This window comes from Entelurus aequoreus, linkage group LG09 (genome assembly GCF_033978785.1).
Source record: "Entelurus aequoreus isolate RoL-2023_Sb linkage group LG09, RoL_Eaeq_v1.1, whole genome shotgun sequence".
NCBI classification, from domain to species: Eukaryota; Metazoa; Chordata; class Actinopteri; order Syngnathiformes; family Syngnathidae; genus Entelurus; species Entelurus aequoreus.
Genome location: NC_084739.1, coordinates 68,276,071 through 68,296,070, shown reverse-complemented (window position 1 = coordinate 68,296,070; position 20,000 = coordinate 68,276,071). Strand labels below are relative to the sequence as shown.

The 20,000-nt window shown below is 40.9% G+C and overlaps 1 protein-coding gene across 1 annotated transcript in view; it reads left to right on the top strand.

The window, feature by feature from the left end:
- Positions 1-20,000, top strand: part of LOC133657656 (glutamate receptor ionotropic, delta-1-like) — a 1,080,304-nt gene that overhangs the window by 984,170 nt on the left and 76,134 nt on the right. Inside the window, exons 7-8 of the mRNA XM_062059243.1 lie at positions 8,176-8,337; positions 17,142-17,261. Coding sequence (XP_061915227.1) covers positions 8,176-8,337; positions 17,142-17,261 — 282 coding nt within the window. The remainder of the gene's footprint in view (positions 1-8,175; positions 8,338-17,141; positions 17,262-20,000) is intronic.

Sequence of the window (20,000 nt, the reverse complement as noted above, 5' to 3'; positions counted from 1 at the left end):
GTAGCCAACATGGCGCCTCACACCTCTCTGTGGAACACAATGGTTTGACTAACAATGTCTCATTACTATAATGACAGGAAATTATTTCAAAATTATATTTAAACGAATGCCCTTTAAAGGACCAGAGGGATTTTGTTATTACTTTGAGAGAATGAATATATAAACGTGTTAGTTTGAGAGTGTCAACTTAGTCAATTAATAAATAGCTCCAAGGAAGAAGAGCACAACTCCTGGTGAATAATTCACTGGTGGCTGAGCTTCTCTCCTCTTCTTTGGCGCCTTTGGTCCTTTGGTGGAGTGGGATCAGGATCAAGTGCAGCGACGCCACTGGGAAGTTAGGTCTGGGTCTTTGAAAGTATATTTTAGACTGGTTTTGTCAAGTTTAAGCTGGTATAAACAGCACAAAGAGCCAGTCAACATCTAAAAGGTTGGTCTTTTTCTTCTATTTCAGTCACGGTAGGCTGTCGGCTACTCGGAGCGAGCAGCTACACAACAGCTGAGCACACAATAGCACACAAGCTAGACCTTTCAGTGTCCTAAATTGAACAGTATCTAAAACACATTTGTCAATATAAACATAAGAAGAAGAAGCTCCACTGGAAACAAACATGTCTCTGTGCATCTCTGCTTGTCCGACATTGTCACGTTATTTATTTATCCTTCTGTTCACTACTTTTGTTTTACCTCTCTTTTTGAAATTATCTTTCTGTTCACTACTTTTGTTTTACCTCTCTTTTTGAAATTATCTTTCTGTTCACTACTTTTGTTTTACCTCTCTTTTTGAAATTATCTTTCTGTTCACTACTTTTGTTTTACCTCTCTTTTTTAAACTAAGCTGGTAAAAACACCACAAAGAGCCAGTTGACATCTAAAAGGTTGGTATTTTTCTTCTATTTCAGTCACGGTAGGCTGTCGGCTACTCGGAGCGAGCAGCTACACAACAGCTGAGCACACAAAAGCACACAAACTAGACCTTTCAGTGTACCTAAATTGAACAGTATCTAAAACACATTTGTCAATATAAACATGTGTCAAATATTTTGATTTCCTTGCAAGTCTCCAAGGCAGGAGGGTATTAGAGAGTATCCAGTAACAAACGTGTCTGCATCATTCTTCTTGGCCCATGGCGGACTGTCAAAATAAAATCCAACAAAAAAAATATACAGTAAAAGTGAAAAAATGTTGACACTGGTGACTAAAAACAATATATTTGTGTGTTTAAATATATATATTTTTTTGCAAAATATCAACATGGCCGCTTCATGCTTTGACTTTTAAGTGTGCGGCCCTTTGGTGGAAAACCGTCAAACACCCCCCCCCCCCCCCCCCGACCTAATGAATTATTGTGACCTCAAAACAATTACCACTCCGCTTCAACCTACTTAAAGACTGCATCCTATCTAGGTGGTTAATAATGAGTAGGTTAGTGCAGGGGTCAAACTATGGGGTCAAAGTATGGCCGCCAGTGTCCACAATCTGGCCCGCACAACATCCCATGTTAAACAAAAAAATAAATGTGTGTGTGTATGTATATATATAGATAGATAGATATATAGATAGATAGATAGATAGATAGATAGATAGATAGATAGATAGATAGATAGATAGATAGATAGATAGATAGATAGATAGATAGATAGATAGATAGATAGATAGATAGATAGATAGATAGATAGATAGATAGATAGATCCATCGATCCCTAGCCACATTATTTAAATGTATATATATATATATATATATATATATATATATATATATATATATATATATATATATATGTATATGTATATATATATGTATATATATGTATATATATATATACATATATATACATGTGTATGTATATATATAGATAGATAGATATATAGATAGATAGATGGATAGATAGATAGATCCATCGATCCCTAGCCAAATTATTTAAATGTATATATGTGTCAATATATATATATATATATATATATATATATATATATATATATATATATATATATATATATATATATATTTATATATATATATATATATATATATATATATATATATATATACATATATATATATATATATATATATATATATATATATATATATATATATATATATATATATATATATATATATACAGTCGCCGTGTCTAATACAAAGTACACTTCCAAGTTATATCTGTCGGTAGACTTGATATGGAAGCGCTAAAAACTACAACGTGGATGGCTGGGAGAAGGCGCTGTCAAAGTGGAGGCACGTAAATAAGAGCCGCTCTTACTGAAGGGACTGTCAGAAAGCGACTTGAAGATGGTCTGTAAAACATCATCTATGCAACATTCTGACCCAAGAACCACCATCACATCCGATTATGACCTGTATTTTCATACATCCCACTTTAAGTCGGAATAATTTGACATGCGCATATCTTAAACCGACAAAAGTGTTATGTTTGTTCTGTGGCGCCATCTTTTGGACGAGGTCGTTCACTGCAGGTGCTGAAGAAGAAGAAGCTCCGCTGCAAACAAACATGTCTCTGTGCATCTCTGCTTGTCCGACGTTGTCACGTTGTTTATTTATCTTTCTGTTCACTACTTTTGTTTAACCTCTCTTTTTGAAATTATCCTTCTTTTCACTACTTTTGTTTTACCTCTCTTTTTGAAATTATCCTTCTGTTCACTACTTTTGTTTTACCTCTCTTTTTGAAACTATCCTTCTGTTCACTACTTTTGTTTCACCTCTCTTTTTGAAACTATCCTTCTTTTCACTACTTTTGTTTTACCTCTCTTTTTGAAACAGAGCTGTTCTGTGCGCCCCATGTTGTGATATGTCGCGCGTCTTCATGTTACGACATTCTGCGCACATGCCTGAAGCTAGCAGTTAGCACTTGGGGTAGCTGTAATGTCGTGAATAAAACAGCTCATTGAGATGACAATTGGATCCCGTCGTTTAATGTTACATCAACTCCAGGTTAGGGTTGTACAGTATACCGGTACTAGTATAGTATCGCTGTACTAATGAATAAAAAACGGTACTATACTCCCTTTGTAAAGTACCAGTTCCCCATTTTTTATTTTTTATTTCTTTTACGGGCATGACGGCATCGTCACGTCATGACATTGCTGGGTTTTACAAGCAGAGGAGCATGTTCGGCAGCGCACACACACAGAGTACTTACAAGCAGACACAGTTTGTAGACAGAAAAGGGAGAATGGACGCATTTTGGTGTAAAAACTAAAGATAAAAGGGAAGTTATAACACTGAAACACCCTCAGTCGGCAGTGTTTTATCTACTTCTAAATCACTAATCTCTGTCTCCATGGCGAAAAATAAAGTGAATTTCTTAATAATAATAATAATGGATTAGATTTTATATCATGCTTTTCTATTATTGGATACTCAAAGCGCTCACAGAGAAGTGGGAACCCATCATTCATTCACACCTGGTGGTGGTAAGCTACATTTGTAGCCACAGCTGCCCTGGGGTAGACTGACGGACGCGAGGCTGCCAGTTTGTGCCTACGGCCCCTCCGACCACCACCTATCATTCATTCATCATTCATTCACCAGTGTGAGCGGCACCGGGGGCAAGGATGAAGTGTCCTGCCCAAGGACACAACGGCAGCGATTTGGATGTCATGAGCGTATCGGGTCAATGCTACTACGATTACATCGACATTTTTTACCGTCACAAAATCTCATTACACCTGCTTCAAAATTAAATATAGTATGAAACATATGTTAACAAATATGTAAAAATGTAGATATAAATATTACATGAATGAGTGAATAAAACATAACATTGAGAGAATAACGGTAGATATATTAATAATTTATATAGAAAAACAACACAATAAAATATTTAAAAACAGATGATCAATAAAAATCCTAAATAAAAAGGTGTTTTAAGCCTTTTTGATAACAATGCCCTGACTTCCTTTTAGTGTGTAGAAATAGATAGGTATGAAAATAAATGTTCTACTATTTGGCTTCACTTTATTGTGCATGGAGGTCCTCAAAGTGATTACAGTCATGTGATCTGAAGCTGCTTTCTGATTGGCTCCTTGCTGCAGACCATTGCATTGTCAACAACAGCCAGCATTTGTTTTATTTTGCTCTTTGATTGACTTCACACCGACGCCACTGAATGCTTCTCAGGTGCTAAAACGAGCGCGGCGTCTATTTTCAGACGTTTGGAGGAGAAAGAAAGGAACATTGTGTTACTTTAATTAGGTGCTTCGCGGATAATGAAGTGCATGAAATGAAGATGAGGTTTTTGTCAAGACAAAATTGGCGCACTGAAACGTGCTCTCCTGGGTCAAATTCAATGATGATGCCTCCTCGGGGTCGTCATGGCAACCCCCTGTAATTACACACATTAACACATGTCAGAGGAACTTTCACACGACAGCAAGCCAACGTCGTATTGCAATTAGTTGCTCAACAGTCTCCCTTCTCATATTTTAAAGTTAAATTTAAAGTAGCAATGATTGTCACACACACACTAAGTGTGGCGAAATTATTCACTGCATTTGACCCATCACCCTTGATCACCCCCTGGGAGGTGAGGGGAGCAGTGGGCAGCAGCGGTGGCCGCGCCCGGGAATAATTTTTGGTGATTTAACCCCCAATTCCAACCCTTGATGCTAAGTGCCAAGCAGGGAGGTAATGGCTCCCATTTTTATAGTTTTTGGTATGACTCGGCCGGGGTTTGAACTCACAACCTACCCATCTCAGGGCGGTAGGTCAGACGTACTGTGCTTCAACATACGGTTTATAAATTGGCACCTATTAGCTGACATTATCTATTGTTTTCTGTCATAATATTGTGCAAAATCAACTTTTCTTACCTTCTGGTAGCTGCTGATGTGTATTTGGGATCCGCCAGGGTAAAAAAATAATTGTGTACTGTTTTTCCATGAACAATATAATGTTGTAAAAAAACAATGTCGATATAACACAAAAATTCTGGCAATTAAGCTGCCTGCTTGAAATGTTATAAAACATAAAATAAGCACTATATTTGACAGTAAAATGTTGTAAGTGTAAAGTTTTGACTGTAAAATGGAAGACGAGTCTTATCAGCGCGGATCTTCACCTCTCGCGCCCGCACCGCCGCTCCTATCCTTCCACGCGTCGCTCACACCGTGCGGCGGCGAGGTGGATTTGACCCGCGGGCCGGCAAATGTGGTGTGGCAGCGCCGCCACGCTCGCTGACAGGCGGGGGGAATAAAGCCTGTTTTGACAAGTGCGGCGTATTTATTCCCACTCAGCACGAGCGGGAAGAATGGATTTATTAACAAGTCGTCTTTCAGCCTCGTCACGCCGTCACAGGACATAAACGCCCGATAGTCTGCCAGGCGCTGATCGATATGAAAATACGCCGCCTGCAAGTCAACGCGCCTCCGAAGGGCGAGCTCGCCCCCGACTTTGACGGGCGCCGTGAGGCGGCGTCTTACCTGCGCCAGTTATCGACCCGCGGGGGGTAAAAAAAACAGTCGACAGCTTTTTAATTCCAGCATGCGGCAAACCATGTACAAAATATTCTGTACCCCTGAAATGTTCTGTAACTCCCACCGCGGGAGCGCGCATGGGGGCGGAGCTATGTGCCTCGTGTTATTTGCGATGTCAATGATAGAAAATGGGGATTATTACATCACACTTTGATAGTCAGGCATGTTGTTGGTGTAACATGTTTAGCCCTAATAAATACTTTTGATCATCCCTACATGACGTGTTCTCTACTGGTGTTGGCCAATGGCTGTGGCTGGGGGGCGGGACTTCCGGGGAGAGATAGGGAAGTGACGTTGATGATAGGAAGTAGAGTGGAGACGCACATCGGGGATTGTTGTGTGGTTGTATGGCATCTTGTGCAATGATGAAGTTGAATGAGCCTACATTACTGGAATATTACAAGACGCATGAGCCCACATTGCTGGAATATTAAGAGACGCATGAGCCTACATTACTGGAATATTACACGACGCTCAGCCTGCTATTTTCTGAAAATGACATGAATAACATCCTGTATGTTGGTTTATTGTGTGAATGCTCCAAACATTCACACATATAGTTTTCTGCACCAAAATGCATCTATTTATTCTTCTTCATTTTCTTCTTCATTTTCTTCTTGTTCTTCTTGTTCTTGTTCTTGTTCTTGTTCTTGTTCTTGTTCTTGTTCTTCTTGTTCTTCTTGTTCTTCTTCTTCTTCTTGTTCTTCTTCTTCTTCTTCTTCTTCTTCTTCTTCTTCTTCTTCTTCTTCTTCTTCTTCTTCTTCTTCTTCTTCTTCTTCTTCTTCTTCTTCTCCAGATTTTGGCACTTCCACATGTTTCATCCGATTCAAACCGTTCCAACTTCAAACTGTTGAGCCTATTTCGGGAATCACAGGCTTTCCCTTGAAAATAAATAAAGATTTTTTGAAATGTATTTTTAAAATAAAAAAAAAAGCTTTTTTAAATGTATTTGTTTTGGGTTTTTTTTTAATAAATAAATATTTTTTTGTGTGTATTTTTAAAATAAATAAAGTTTATTTTTTTAAAGGTTTATTTTTTTAATGTTTAAAATAAATAAAGCTTTTTTTTATTTATTTTAAAAATAAATAGAGCTCTTTTAGAAGTATTTTTAAAATAAACAAAACGTGTCTTTATTTATTTTTAAAATACATAAACCTCTTTTTATTTTGTTTTTAAACTAAATAAAGCTTTTTTTATTTGTTTTTAAAATATATAACGCTTTTTTTATTTATATTCAAAATAAATAAAGCTTTTTTAATTTATTTGAAAAAATAGAGCTTTTTTGTTTTATTGTTGAATAGATAAAGCTCTTTTTTGTTTATTTTTTGAATAAATAAAGTTTTTTTTTTCTTTTTTAAATAAATAAAGCTTTTTTATTTATTTTTTAAATAAATAAAGCTTTTTTAATTCATGTTTAAAATAAATAAAGCTTTTTTTGTATTTATTTTAAAAATAAATAAAGCTTTTTTCATTTATTTTTTAAAAAATAAAGCTTTTTTTACAGTTTTTAAATAAATTAAGCTTTTTTTAATTATTTAAAAAAAAATAAAGCTTTTTTATTTATTTGTTAACTAAATAAAGCTTTTTTAAATTAATACACAACTTTTTTAAATGTATTTTTAAAATAAATAAAGCTTTTTTTCATGTTTTATTGCCTTATTTATTTTAAGTGATTCATGTAATTCAAAAGTATGATATAAAAAATGATTACTTGTCAATCTGTCATTGTCTGAAACCCAGTGCTATTTATTACATATCAAAACAAGATCCCTATTTGTTTTGACAAATTACCAATCCAAAAAAAGTGTTTGAAGTAAAAAAAAACAAAAAACTTTTTTATCTCTCACTGTTTGGATTATTATCACACATTAGAACAGGATCCCTATTGGTTTTGAAAAATGAACAAACAAAATAGGGTGCTTTAGATCAAAAGTGAAAAAAAAAAACGTTTTTTCTTGTCACTTTTATCCATCACTGTTTGAACAGTAGTGTTCATTTTGTTGGATTAGTATCAGAAATCAAAACAAGATCCCTATTGGTTTTGGAAAATATCCAATCAAAGATGCTTGAGCCAATCAAGTCACTCTAATGATCATAATTACATCTGTGCCCTCACTATTTGTTACCCATGTTTAAACATGTAAGAGTTATCATCAATGTCCCTATTGGTTTTGGAAAGTCCCCAAATTCAAAATAAGCTACCTGAGGTCAAAAAGTTAAAAAAAAAAAATACAAAAATGAGATTTCCCGAAAAGCTTTACGCGAGTCCGCCATCACCGCTTGTTGTGGGGCAGACTGGCTCGTACATGCACATGCATTTCTACCACAAAGTAGCATACACTTTTAACTTATATCTGTCGGTAGTCTCGCTATGGACGCGCTTAATAATAATAAAATAACAATAAAATAAAATAAATAATATTAATAATAATACATAATACAAATAAATACATACAATGAAATAAAATATATATATAATAAATAAATAATAATTTTAAATAAATAAATTAAATTAAAAACAACAAGACAGTGTTTACATGGAGAAATAAGTCATAATATGACCTCTTTATTAAATGGTGCCCCAGGGGTCTTGCTCACTGGCTAGCACTGCTCGACTTAGCTCTCAATCAGCGGGCGTGTCTATTTTGAAGAGACTCCTAACTCTCCCTACCTGTCCAGGTGTCCAACCTCTACCTGTACGACAGCGTTCTGATGCTGGCCAACGCCTTCTACAGGAAGCTGGAGGACAGGAAGTGGCACAGCATGGCCAGCCTCAACTGCATGAGGAAGTCCACCAAGCCGTGGAACGGAGGATGGTCCATGTTGGACACCATCCAGAAGGTAGGCTGTCGGTTTTGTCCTGGTCCTGCTTGGACCTGGTCTTCTGGTTAGTTGTTGAAGGTCACGACCCTTTTGATCCAATGTGACGTTTCAACAATTAACCTACTATAGAGCGCTACGGTTTTTAAGCCACACCCATCACACTTTTAACGAGTAACTATAATTAATTATGCAGGTGCTCTGGGTTGAAAGTGTACTTGTTGTTTCGTACTTAGACAGTACAACCGTCCATAGCATTCTACTCGAAACGATTTATCTTCATTCATCACTCCGAGCAACGTTTGTCAGTTTTACAATATAACTAAAACCATTCTTACTTACTACAGTAGTGTTTTCATGCATATTTGTACGTGTTACCGTTGTGTAATCAAGCTAGCAAATATGCTAACACGTTTACAAGTGTCTGAGTTAGTGTTACAACTTACAATGGCTTTTTGTTTTGTTTCAGTTTCGGTAAATTCACTAAAACGCTGATTGGAGAGCTAGTTAGCGCAGCTAGTGGGTCCTTGACCATGACTTCTGTTTTGTTTGATCGGCCGTTTTACTGCCGTGTTACAGAAACCGTTTGGACACAATTACAAAATGCTTCGTGCCGTAATAATATGCAATAATATGTTTTTTTTTCTTAAATTTGGCAGGCTGCAATAGATTACTCCCATTAGCTTCATTGCTAGCCACCTCCGACTTGCCGTACATTACAAATTAGAATGCATGAAAAAAAAAATTATATATACTGTATATATATGTATAAATATATATATATATATATATATATATATATATATATATATATATATATATATATATATATATATATATATATATATATATATATATATATAGATGTAAGCACAAGTTAACACTTGCAGGGCATTACTGCCTGACGCACCTCCGACAGTGCCATGTGGTGCTGGCTGCAGGGTCGTCAGCCGGGAGCCACCCTTCACAGATGTTTCGCTCCTTTAATCCCGGAACATCTCTGGGTGGTGGAGCAGCGACAGGGACGTCTCCCTGCCACCCCCTGCAGCCAGCTGGAGGATCCATAGTGTACCCACATTCTAACCCCGGTGTTATTGCTGTTGTGTATATGGAATGAGTCCCAAGGGACTATGCATGGCAGGGACGTCCATCTCCCTGAGTCAAGCGTGGGCCTGACCGCATACCATAACATGGCAGCAGGGAAGCCTCCCTACTGCCCCTTGTCTACACGCCTTGCTTTCCCCACGCCTTGTCGTTTCTTCTGAGCCACAACCAGAAGCTCCCCTGTTCTGCCTCCTCTGCCAGGGCTTTGAGGGCCTTCTTTAGATTGGAGCCTTTGATCCCAAGGGACTTTAGGAGTCGCTGGGTGGATGCTCCAGTGTAGCCTCGACAGCAAACTTCTACTGGATAGGTGAAGGGCCTCCATCCTGCTTGTGCACACTCACTTGCCAGCTCTGAGTACTTGTCCCTCTTTCTTTCAAAGGCAGCCTCCATTCCCTCTTCCCATGGTACCGTTAATTCTACCATGATGACAGTTTTAGTAGAGGTGGACCACAGGACAATGTCTGGGCGTAACGAGGTTGTTGTGATCTCTTGAGGGAACTTCAACTGACGATCTAGATCAGCCCTCATGTTCCATTCTCCGCCAGCTGACAGGAGAGACTGGATGCTCTTGCTGCTGCTCTGAGGCTGGCCACCTTGCTTGACAAACTTAATCAACCGCTGAGCTGTTCCCGGACTGGCCCCATTTGCTTCCACTCTGCGTGCCTCCAGGATTTCAGCTAGCCTTCGCAGGACGCGGTCGTGCCGCCATCCATACCGGCCCTGCGACAAAGCTACCTTGCAGCCAGAAAGAATGTGACGCAAGCTTGGGTTCTGGGAGTCACAGAGCTGGCAGGTCACCTCTGCCCCGTACCACACATGCAAGTTCCCGGGACTGGGGAGGGTATCGTACGTGGCCCTGATGAGGAAACTTAGCCTCGCCTGGGGCATCTTCCACATGTCTGCCCACGTAACAACTCTGTTGACAACAGCCTCCCAATTGGTCCATCTCCCTTGCTGCTGTTGGCCCACAGCCTTGATCATATAGCTCTCCTCTTCCATCTTAACCACTTCTGAGATCACCAGATCTTTTCTTTCCTTCCTTGAGGCTTTGGACCACATCTTGGATGCTGCTCCCCATCCAAAGCCGGCTCTGCCAGACTGTATCTGTCCTACCATCTCCTGGTGTTTCAGTCGGACGATGGCCTGGTCTACTGTCTGCGTCGCATTCCACTTACGCCCTGTACAGACTTGGGTCTTGGTGTTACGGACAGACGGATCAGGTGAGTCTCTGAGCTCGAACACGAGCCTCACCTTCTCCTGTTTGTAGCCCAAGCTGATGGATTTCAGTGGCAGCTTCAGAATGGTTCTTCCAAACAGCGCCGTGTTGGAAAGACATCTGGGAAGGCCCAGCCACTTGCGAATGTAGTTGTTGGCTTTTGAGTCCATCTTGAGGACTGTTGTGGAGGTGATGTCGCACAACTTCAAGGGCCACATCAGGCGATGGTATAAGGTGAACTGGTAACACCAGACCTTGAATTTCCCTGGAATATGGCTTTGGTCAATTGTGTTCAGGCCATCCTTCAGCTGAGAAGTGACAGAGGCAGCCATGTGCTTATCAGACATGTCAGCAGTGTAACGCCTTCCGAGGCTCCGCACAGGTTGGTCGACCACGCGTGGGATTAATTCACCATCCACTGAGAATGAGATGTTGTCATTCCTGGCTCCTTTCCGGATGGAGAGGCTGCGGGACTTGGCAGGTTTTATTTTCATCCGTGCCCATGCTAGGAGCTCCCCGAGTCTTTTCAGGAGTCTGGAGGTACATGCAGCCGTCTGGAGGAGGATGGTAACATCATCCATGTAGCCCCGCAGCGCCGGGAGTCGCTGGCCTGACTCAGATCTCACTCCTCGGGCCATCTGTCTTCCACCGATAAGGATGATCTCGAAGGCTGTTATGAACAGTATTGGAGAGATAGAGCAACCCATTGCTATTCCCTTCTCTAACTGGTGCCAACCAGTTGAGATCTCCTGAGTCGTGTAGCAGACTTTGAAGTTGTTAAAGTAGTTTACTACCAGGCTTTGGATGCATGATGGAATGTGGAAGAAGTTGAGTGCAAAACTGATGAGTTGATGTGGAACCGATCCATAGGCATTGGCCAGATCCAACCAAACCACATGCAGGTCCGCTTTGTTGCGCTTGGCTGACTGGATTTGCTCCCAGATCATGGCCGAGTGCTCCACGCAGCCAGGGAAGCCTGGAACGCCTGCCTTCTGACAACTGGTGTCGATGTAATTGTTTGCCAGAAGGTAGTTGGTCATCCGCTTCGCCACCACGGTGAAGAAAAGCTTCCCTTCCACATTCAGTAGGGCAATACCTCTGAACTGGTCAATGTTACAAGAATTACTCTCTTTTGGGATAAAAGTTGTTATTGCTCTGCTCCACGATGATGGTATGGACTGGGTTTTCCAGGCGACGCCCATCAGCTTCCACAACAGCTTCAGGAGTCCAGGACAGTTTTTGAAAACCTTGTAAGGTACCCCGTTCGGTCCGGGTGCTGAAGCAGTTCTTGCACGCTCAACCACTTGCTTAACCTCAGCCCATCTCGGGGGGGTGGTGTCAAACTGCGAGGAAGGCTCAGGTGGGCGAGGTACGTGCCCCGGTGATCCGAGGGGGAGATCCTTTTGGCTATCACTGAGCTGGACTTTGATGTGTTCCTCCAACTCCTGCTCACTGGTCTGGAGTGTCCCGTTCTTCTTTTCCTCTAGCAGGCTTCGAGCATACTTGAAGGGGTCCCGGAAGAAGCTTGCCCTTGCTTTCTCCCTGCGGCTTCTGCGTTTCCTGATTCTTTCAGCTCTCCTCAGTTGTGCGAGTCTTACTTTGATCTGGTCCCACAGGGTCTTCAGGCCGACTTTCTCCTGGTCATTGGCTTTCCTCCACTGCTTGCGTAAGAGGCGGCGTTCCTTTACGAGCTGGAGGATTTCTCTCTCCCGTCTCCCGCTCTGTTTGGGAACGATCTTCCTCTGTGGCATCAATCCAAAACGCTCTTTCCCTTCTTCGTAGATGATGTCTCCCATAATGTTTAGTTTGGAAGTTACACTGCCTCTTAGCGCACTTTGGAGGGTGGTGCATAAGTTAAAATCGAAGCTGCTCCAGGAGTCTTTGTCGTTGGCTTTTGGCCACTTCACTTTGGCTTTCCGGATAAGCTTCTCTGATGTTCCTCTTGTGGGTTCTCTACTTGGTGTTTCACTGTGCTGTGGGCTGTGCTGTTGTTGCTGCACATCCTGCAGGGAAGGCTGGTCCTCCTCTCTCTCACCAGTTGCAATGGTGGGATCAATAGCACTGTGGTGCTCAACCTGGCTAAGATTCCTCCTTGTCTGATCTGCTTCTGCAGTGCAAGCTTGCATCTGGTTGCGGCCACCGCCGCATTTTGCCTTTCCCTGGTGTATTCGCAGGCCCCTGTAGGTTGTTTCCTTGGCCCACCCACAGCCACATTCTCTGAGGATCCTCTGCTCGTTCGTCATTGTCGTGCCAGTCGTTTCCGTGTAATCCGTCCTGATTGGTCCATCTTTCATCCCGCCTCTCGGTGGACCACCGGGCTGTTTCTTCCTTAAATCGCTTGTAGTTAGGTTAGGGAGTCCATGGAGCTTGCTTCACAGACATGTGGAAAAGGGTAACTAGCCCCTCCACCCCTGGTGCAGTCTTTCCTGCTGCCAGCCAGTCTTCCCTGGCAGCCCACCAGTCTTTTCCTGGATGCCAACTGCTCTATTCACAGTAGTCACTGGAAAGCCAGTTAAGATAGATGTAAGCACAAGTTAACACTTGCAGGGCATTACTGCCTGACGCACCTCCGACAGTGCCATGTGGTGCTGGCTGCAGGGTCGTCAGCCGGGAGCCACCCTTCACAGATGTTTCGCTCCTTTAATCCCGGAACATCTCTGGGTGGTGGAGCAGCGACAGGGACGTCTCCCTGCCACCCCCTGCAGCCAGCTGGAGGATCCATAGTGTACCCACATTCTAACCCCGGTGTTATTGCTGTTGTGTATATGGAATGAGTCCCAAGGGACTATGCATGGCAGGGACGTCCATCTCCCTGAGTCAAGCGTGGGCCTGACCGCATACCATAACATGGCAGCAGGGAAGCCTCCCTACTGCCCCTTGTCTACACGCCTTGCTTTCCCCACGCCTTGTCGTTTCTTCTGAGCCACAACCAGAAGCTCCCCTGTTCTGCCTCCTCTGCCAGGGCTTTGAGGGCCTTCTTTAGATTGGAGCCTTTGATCCCAAGGGACTTTAGGAGTCGCTGGGTGGATGCTCCAGTGTAGCCTCGACAGCAAACTTCTACTGGATAGGTGAAGGGCCTCCATCCTGCTTGTGCACACTCACTTGCCAGCTCTGAGTACTTGTCCCTCTTTCTTTCAAAGGCAGCCTCCATTCCCTCTTCCCATGGTACCGTTAATTCTACCATGATGACAGTTTTAGTAGAGGTGGACCACAGGACAATGTCTGGGCGTAACGAGGTTGTTGTGATCTCTTGAGGGAACTTCAACTGACGATCTAGATCAGCCCTCATGTTCCATTCTCCGCCAGCTGACAGGAGAGACTGGATGCTCTTGCTGCTGCTCTGAGGCTGGCCACCTTGCTTGACAAACTTAATCAACCGCTGAGCTGTTCCCGGACTGGCCCCATTTGCTTCCACTCTGCGTGCCTCCAGGATTTCAGCTAGCCTTCGCAGGACGCGGTCGTGCCGCCATCCATACCGGCCCTGCGACAAAGCTACCTTGCAGCCAGAAAGAATGTGACGCAAGCTTGGGTTCTGGGAGTCACAGAGCTGGCAGGTCACCTCTGCCCCGTACCACACATGCAAGTTCCCGGGACTGGGGAGGGTATCGTACGTGGCCCTGATGAGGAAACTTAGCCTCGCCTGGGGCATCTTCCACATGTCTGCCCACGTAACAACTCTGTTGACAACAGCCTCCCAATTGGTCCATCTCCCTTGCTGCTGTTGGCCCACAGCCTTGATCATATAGCTCTCCTCTTCCATCTTAACCACTTCTGAGATCACCAGATCTTTTCTTTCCTTCCTTGAGGCTTTGGACCACATCTTGGATGCTGCTCCCCATCCAAAGCCGGCTCTGCCAGACTGTATCTGTCCTACCATCTCCTGGTGTTTCAGTCAGACGATGGCCTGGTCTACTGTCTGCGTCGCATTCCACTTACGCCCTGTACAGACTTGGGTCTTGGTGTTACGGACAGACGGATCAGGTGAGTCTCTGAGCTCGAACACGAGCCTCACCTTCTCCTGTTTGTAGCCCAAGCTGATGGATTTCAGTGGCAGCTTCAGAATGGTTCTTCCAAACAGCGCCGTGTTGGAAAGACATCTGGGAAGGCCCAGCCACTTGCGAATGTAGTTGTTGGCTTTTGAGTCCATCTTGAGGACTGTTGTGGAGGTGATGTCGCACAACTTCAAGGGCCACATCAGGCGATGGTATAAGGTGATCTGGTAACACCAGACCTTGAATTTCCCTGGAATATGGCTTTGGTCAATTGTGTTCAGGCCATCCTTCAGCTGAGAAGTGACAGAGGCAGCCATGTGCTTATCAGACATGTCAGCAGTGTAACGCCTTCCGAGGCTCCGCACAGGTTGGTCGACCACGCGTGGGATTAATTCACCATCCACTGAGAATGAGATGTTGTCATTCCTGGCTCCTTTCCGGATGGAGAGGCTGCGGGACTTGGCAGGTTTTATTTTCATCCGTGCCCATGCTAGGAGCTCCCCGAGTCTTTTCAGGAGTCTGGAGGTACATGCAGCCGTCTGGAGGAGGATGGTAACATCATCCATGTAGCCCCGCAGCGCCGGGAGTCGCTGGCCTGACTCAGATCTCACTCCTCGGGCCATCTGTCTTCCACCGATAAGGATGATCTCGAAGGCTGTTATGAACAGTATTGGAGAGATAGAGCAACCCATTGCTATTCCCTTCTCTAACTATATATATATATATATATATATATATATATATATATATATATATATATATATATATATATATATATATAATGTATATATATGTCTTAATTAGATTATCCAAAAAATAGTGCTCGATACCGTGGTAGAGCGTAATATGTATGTGTGGGAAAAAAATCACAAGACTATTTCATCTCTACAGGCCTGTTTCATGAGGGATTTCCTCAATCCTCAGGAGATTTTTCTCTCCTGAGGATTGAGGAAATCCCTCATGAAACAGGCCTGTAGAGATGAAATAGTCTTGTGATTTTTTTCCCACACATACATATATAATGTATATATATATATATATATATGTATATATATATATATATATACATATATATATATATATATATATATATATATATATATATATATATATATACATATATATATATATATATATATATATATATATATATATAATGTATATATATATATATATATATATATATATATATATATATATATATATATATATATATATATATATATATATATATATATATATATATATATATATATATATATATATATATGTGTGTGTTATTGTCTTACAATAGGATGGTAAATGATGGGCAAAATAAAAACAAGTGAAGTTCACCTTTATTCATTTGACTTCTGTTTTGTTTGATCGGCCGTTTTACTGCCGTGTTACAGACACCGTTTGGAAACAATTAAGGAATGTAAATAAACATTACAATATGTATGGTTTTCTTTTGGCGGGGTGCAATAGATTAAATATATATATATATATATATATATATATATATATATATATATATATATATATATATATATATATATATATATATATATATATATATATATATATATATATATATATATATATATATATATATATATATACATTATATATATATATATATATATATATAAATATATATATAATGTATATATATATATATATATAATGTATATATATATATATATATATATATATATATATATATATATATATATATATATATATATATATATATATATATATATATATATATATATATATATATATATATATATATATATATCTGTGTGTGCTCTTGTCTTACATTAGGATAGTAAATGATGGGCAAAATAAAAACACTTTATTCATTTGACTTATGTTTTGTTTGATCATCCGTTTTACTGCCCTGTTACAGACACCATTTAGAAACAATTAAAGTATGTAAATACACATTTCACTATGTGTAAATAACTAATTTCACAACATATACCAGACCTCCATGCTGTAATATCCATCCATCCATCTTCTTCCGCTCTTCCCAAGTCGTGCAAAAAGCCAGAGAGTGCGTAATATGACATCGCGAACAGCCCCTTTAAAAACTGCGGGGCAACAAGACGAGCGTTCAAGAGAACTTTGAAGTGAAAACAAATGTTCTTAGTTGATCTTCTGGAACCCCTGCCAGCATCTTGCAGTGGGGGGACAAAATAGGCAAATAACTTCATTTCATCTTGCTGACTCCTGATAATGGCATTTTTGTGGCGGCTGCAGAGTCACGCTGGTTTCATGCGGGGTCTGACGGGACGACACATACCCTTCTAAATGTGTCGTTCTCCTTTTTTTTACTGATGCATGACATGAATTACAGCCGTGTCATTTCATTAAGCTCTGATGCAAATCTACTTGCTGGCTGCAGGCGCTTCTCCTCCAACAGAATAGGAAAACACACACAGTGTCAATTTAATAAAGCATCAGCGCGGTTACCAAGTCCTTTTTTTTCTTCTGACATCTCCCATTTGTACCACCGCTCGCTGCAGGGACGCATCAGCGGCCTGACGGGGATGATGGACTTCCGGGCGGAGGGTTCCAACCCCCACGTGCAGTTCGAGATCCTGGGAACCAGCTACAGCGAGACCTTCGGGAAGGACGTGAAACGGGTCAGTCGTGAGTAATTTAGCGCGTGTTTGGTCGTTCGCGGGCCACCTGCCGTGATTCCCGTCGCCAACAACGGTGCGACGCAAGCGGGGCCGAGTTGTCACGAAGCGTGTGAGGGACTGGAACATGTAATATGTGAGTATCAGACCTCAAAAATAAGGCGTAGAACAAGAAGGAAACCCAAAACTTGATCTTTTTGAACATGAATATACTGAGGATGAGTTTTACAAGCGGAGTGATGAGCAGTGAAACACTGTAGCAGCATTGCTAAGTGCTAACCAAGAAATACAAACACAATAAAACAATCACTTACTGTACAACGTCTGCTCTCACTGGGATACCCAAAACTTGATATTTTTGAACATGAGTATAAGGAGGATGAGTTTTACAAGCGGAGCGATGAGCAGTGAAACACTGTAGCAGCATTTCTAAGTGCTAACCAAGAAATACAAACACAATAAAACAATCAATTACTGTACAACGTCTGCTCTCACTGGGATACCCAAAAGGCGATCTTTTTGAACATGAGTATACAGAGGATGAGTTTTACAAGCGGAGTGATGAGCAGTGAAACACTGCAGCAGCACTACTAAGTGCTAATCAAGAAATACAAACACAATAAAACAATCAATTACTGTACAACGTCTGCTCTCACTGGGATACCCAAAAGGCGATCTTTTTGAACATGAGTATACAGAGGATGAGTTTTACAAGCGGAGCGATGAGCAGAAAACACCGTAGCAGCATTGCTAAGTGCTAACCAAGAAATACAGACACAATAAAACAATCACTTACTGTACAACGTCTGTTCTCACTGGGATACCCAAAAGGCGATCTTTTTGAACATGAGTATACAGAGGATGAGTTTTACAAGCAGATTGATGAGCAGTGAAACACTGCGGCAGCATTTCTAAGTGCTAACCAAGAAATACAAACACAATGAAACGATCACTTACTGTACAACGTCTGCTCTCACTGGGATACCCAAAACTTGATCTTTTTGAACATGAGTATAAGGAGGATGAGTTTTACAAGCAGATTGATGAGCAGTGAAACACTGTAGCAGCATTGCTAAGTGCTAACCAAGAAATACAAACACAATAAAACAATCAATTACTGTACAACGTCTGCTCTCACTGGGATACCCAAAACTTGATCTTTTTGAACATGAGTATACAGAGGATGAGTTTTACAAGCGGAGTGATGAGCAGTGAAACACTGCAGCAGCATTGCTAAGTGCTAACCAAGAAATACAAACACAATAAAACAATCACTTACTGTACATTGTCTGCTTGTTGATATGTTTGGATGTCTCAAACGGATTACAGTCATTAATTTGTTTACAAAGCCGACCGCATTTAGTGAATTTTCGCAAAGTGGGAATTCCTATTTCTAAATCAGATGAGCGCTCAGTTAGAGAATAAGAAAAAAATAAATGTTTTCCGACTGTCTGAATACAAGTATTAACATAATTACAGCCCTCTAAAATTGGAATAAATAAGCCATATACTATATTACATATAAATAAGACATACTGCAATGTCTAAATTGTCAATAGGTGTGAGTGTGAATGATTGTCTGTCGGCTCCGGCTGGGCCGCGACACTAGTGAAGATAAGCGGTTCAGGAAATGGATGGATGGACACTGCAACTTGTTCTGTGATGATGAACTGCTGTGAAACACAATCATTGTTTACGCTAAGTTTATTTAGCCTTTTTTGTGCTTGAAATTGGGACATAAATATGACCATATTTGCTCAAATGTATTTTTGACTAATCGGGACGTATATCAGTAGGATTTGATCAATACCGATACCAAAATCAATATTCCTTATCGTTAACGGTATCAATTGGTGCTTCTATCAGTACTATATGTAATTGGTGTAAATAACGAGGTGAATTTAATTTTTTTTAAAATAATAATAGATTTCATTTGTAAAAGAACTTTACATTGAGCAAACAACCTCAAAGTGCTACAGTGCATTTAAAAAGCATTCACAGTCTGTGGTGCCCTCAGGTGGTCAGGGAGAGCGTTCCACAGACTGGGAGCGGCGGAGCAGAAAGCCCGGTCTCCCATGACCATTTTTATTAGCACAAGATGAAGAAGTACACAATCATCTGCATCTACAATCCAGTTGTCATTAGAATGTGAAGAAGTACACAATCATCTGCATCTACAATCCAGTTGTCGTTAGAATGTGAAGAAGTACACAATCATCTGCATCTACAATCCAGTTGTCGTTAGAATGTGAAGAAGTACACAATCATCTGCATCTACAATCCAGTTGTCATTAGAATGTGAAGAAGTACACAATCATCTGCATCTACAATCCAGTTGTCGTTAGAATGTGAAGAAGTACACAATCATCTGCATCTACAATCCAGTTGTCGTTAGAATGTGAAGAAGTACACAATCATCTGCATCTACAATCCAGTTGTCATTAGAATGTGAAGAAGTACACAATCATCTGCATCTACAATCCAGTTGTCATTAGAATGTGAAGAAGTACACAATCATCTGCATCTACAATCCAGTTGTCGTTAGAATGTGAAGAAGTACACAATCATCTGCATCTACAATCCAGTTGTCGTTAGAATGTGAAGAAGTACACAATCATCTGCATCTACAATCCAGTTGTCATTAGAATGTGAAGAAGTACACAATCATCTGCATCTACAATTTAGTTGTCATTAGAATGTGAAGAAGTACACAATCATCTGCATCTACAATCCAGTTGTCAT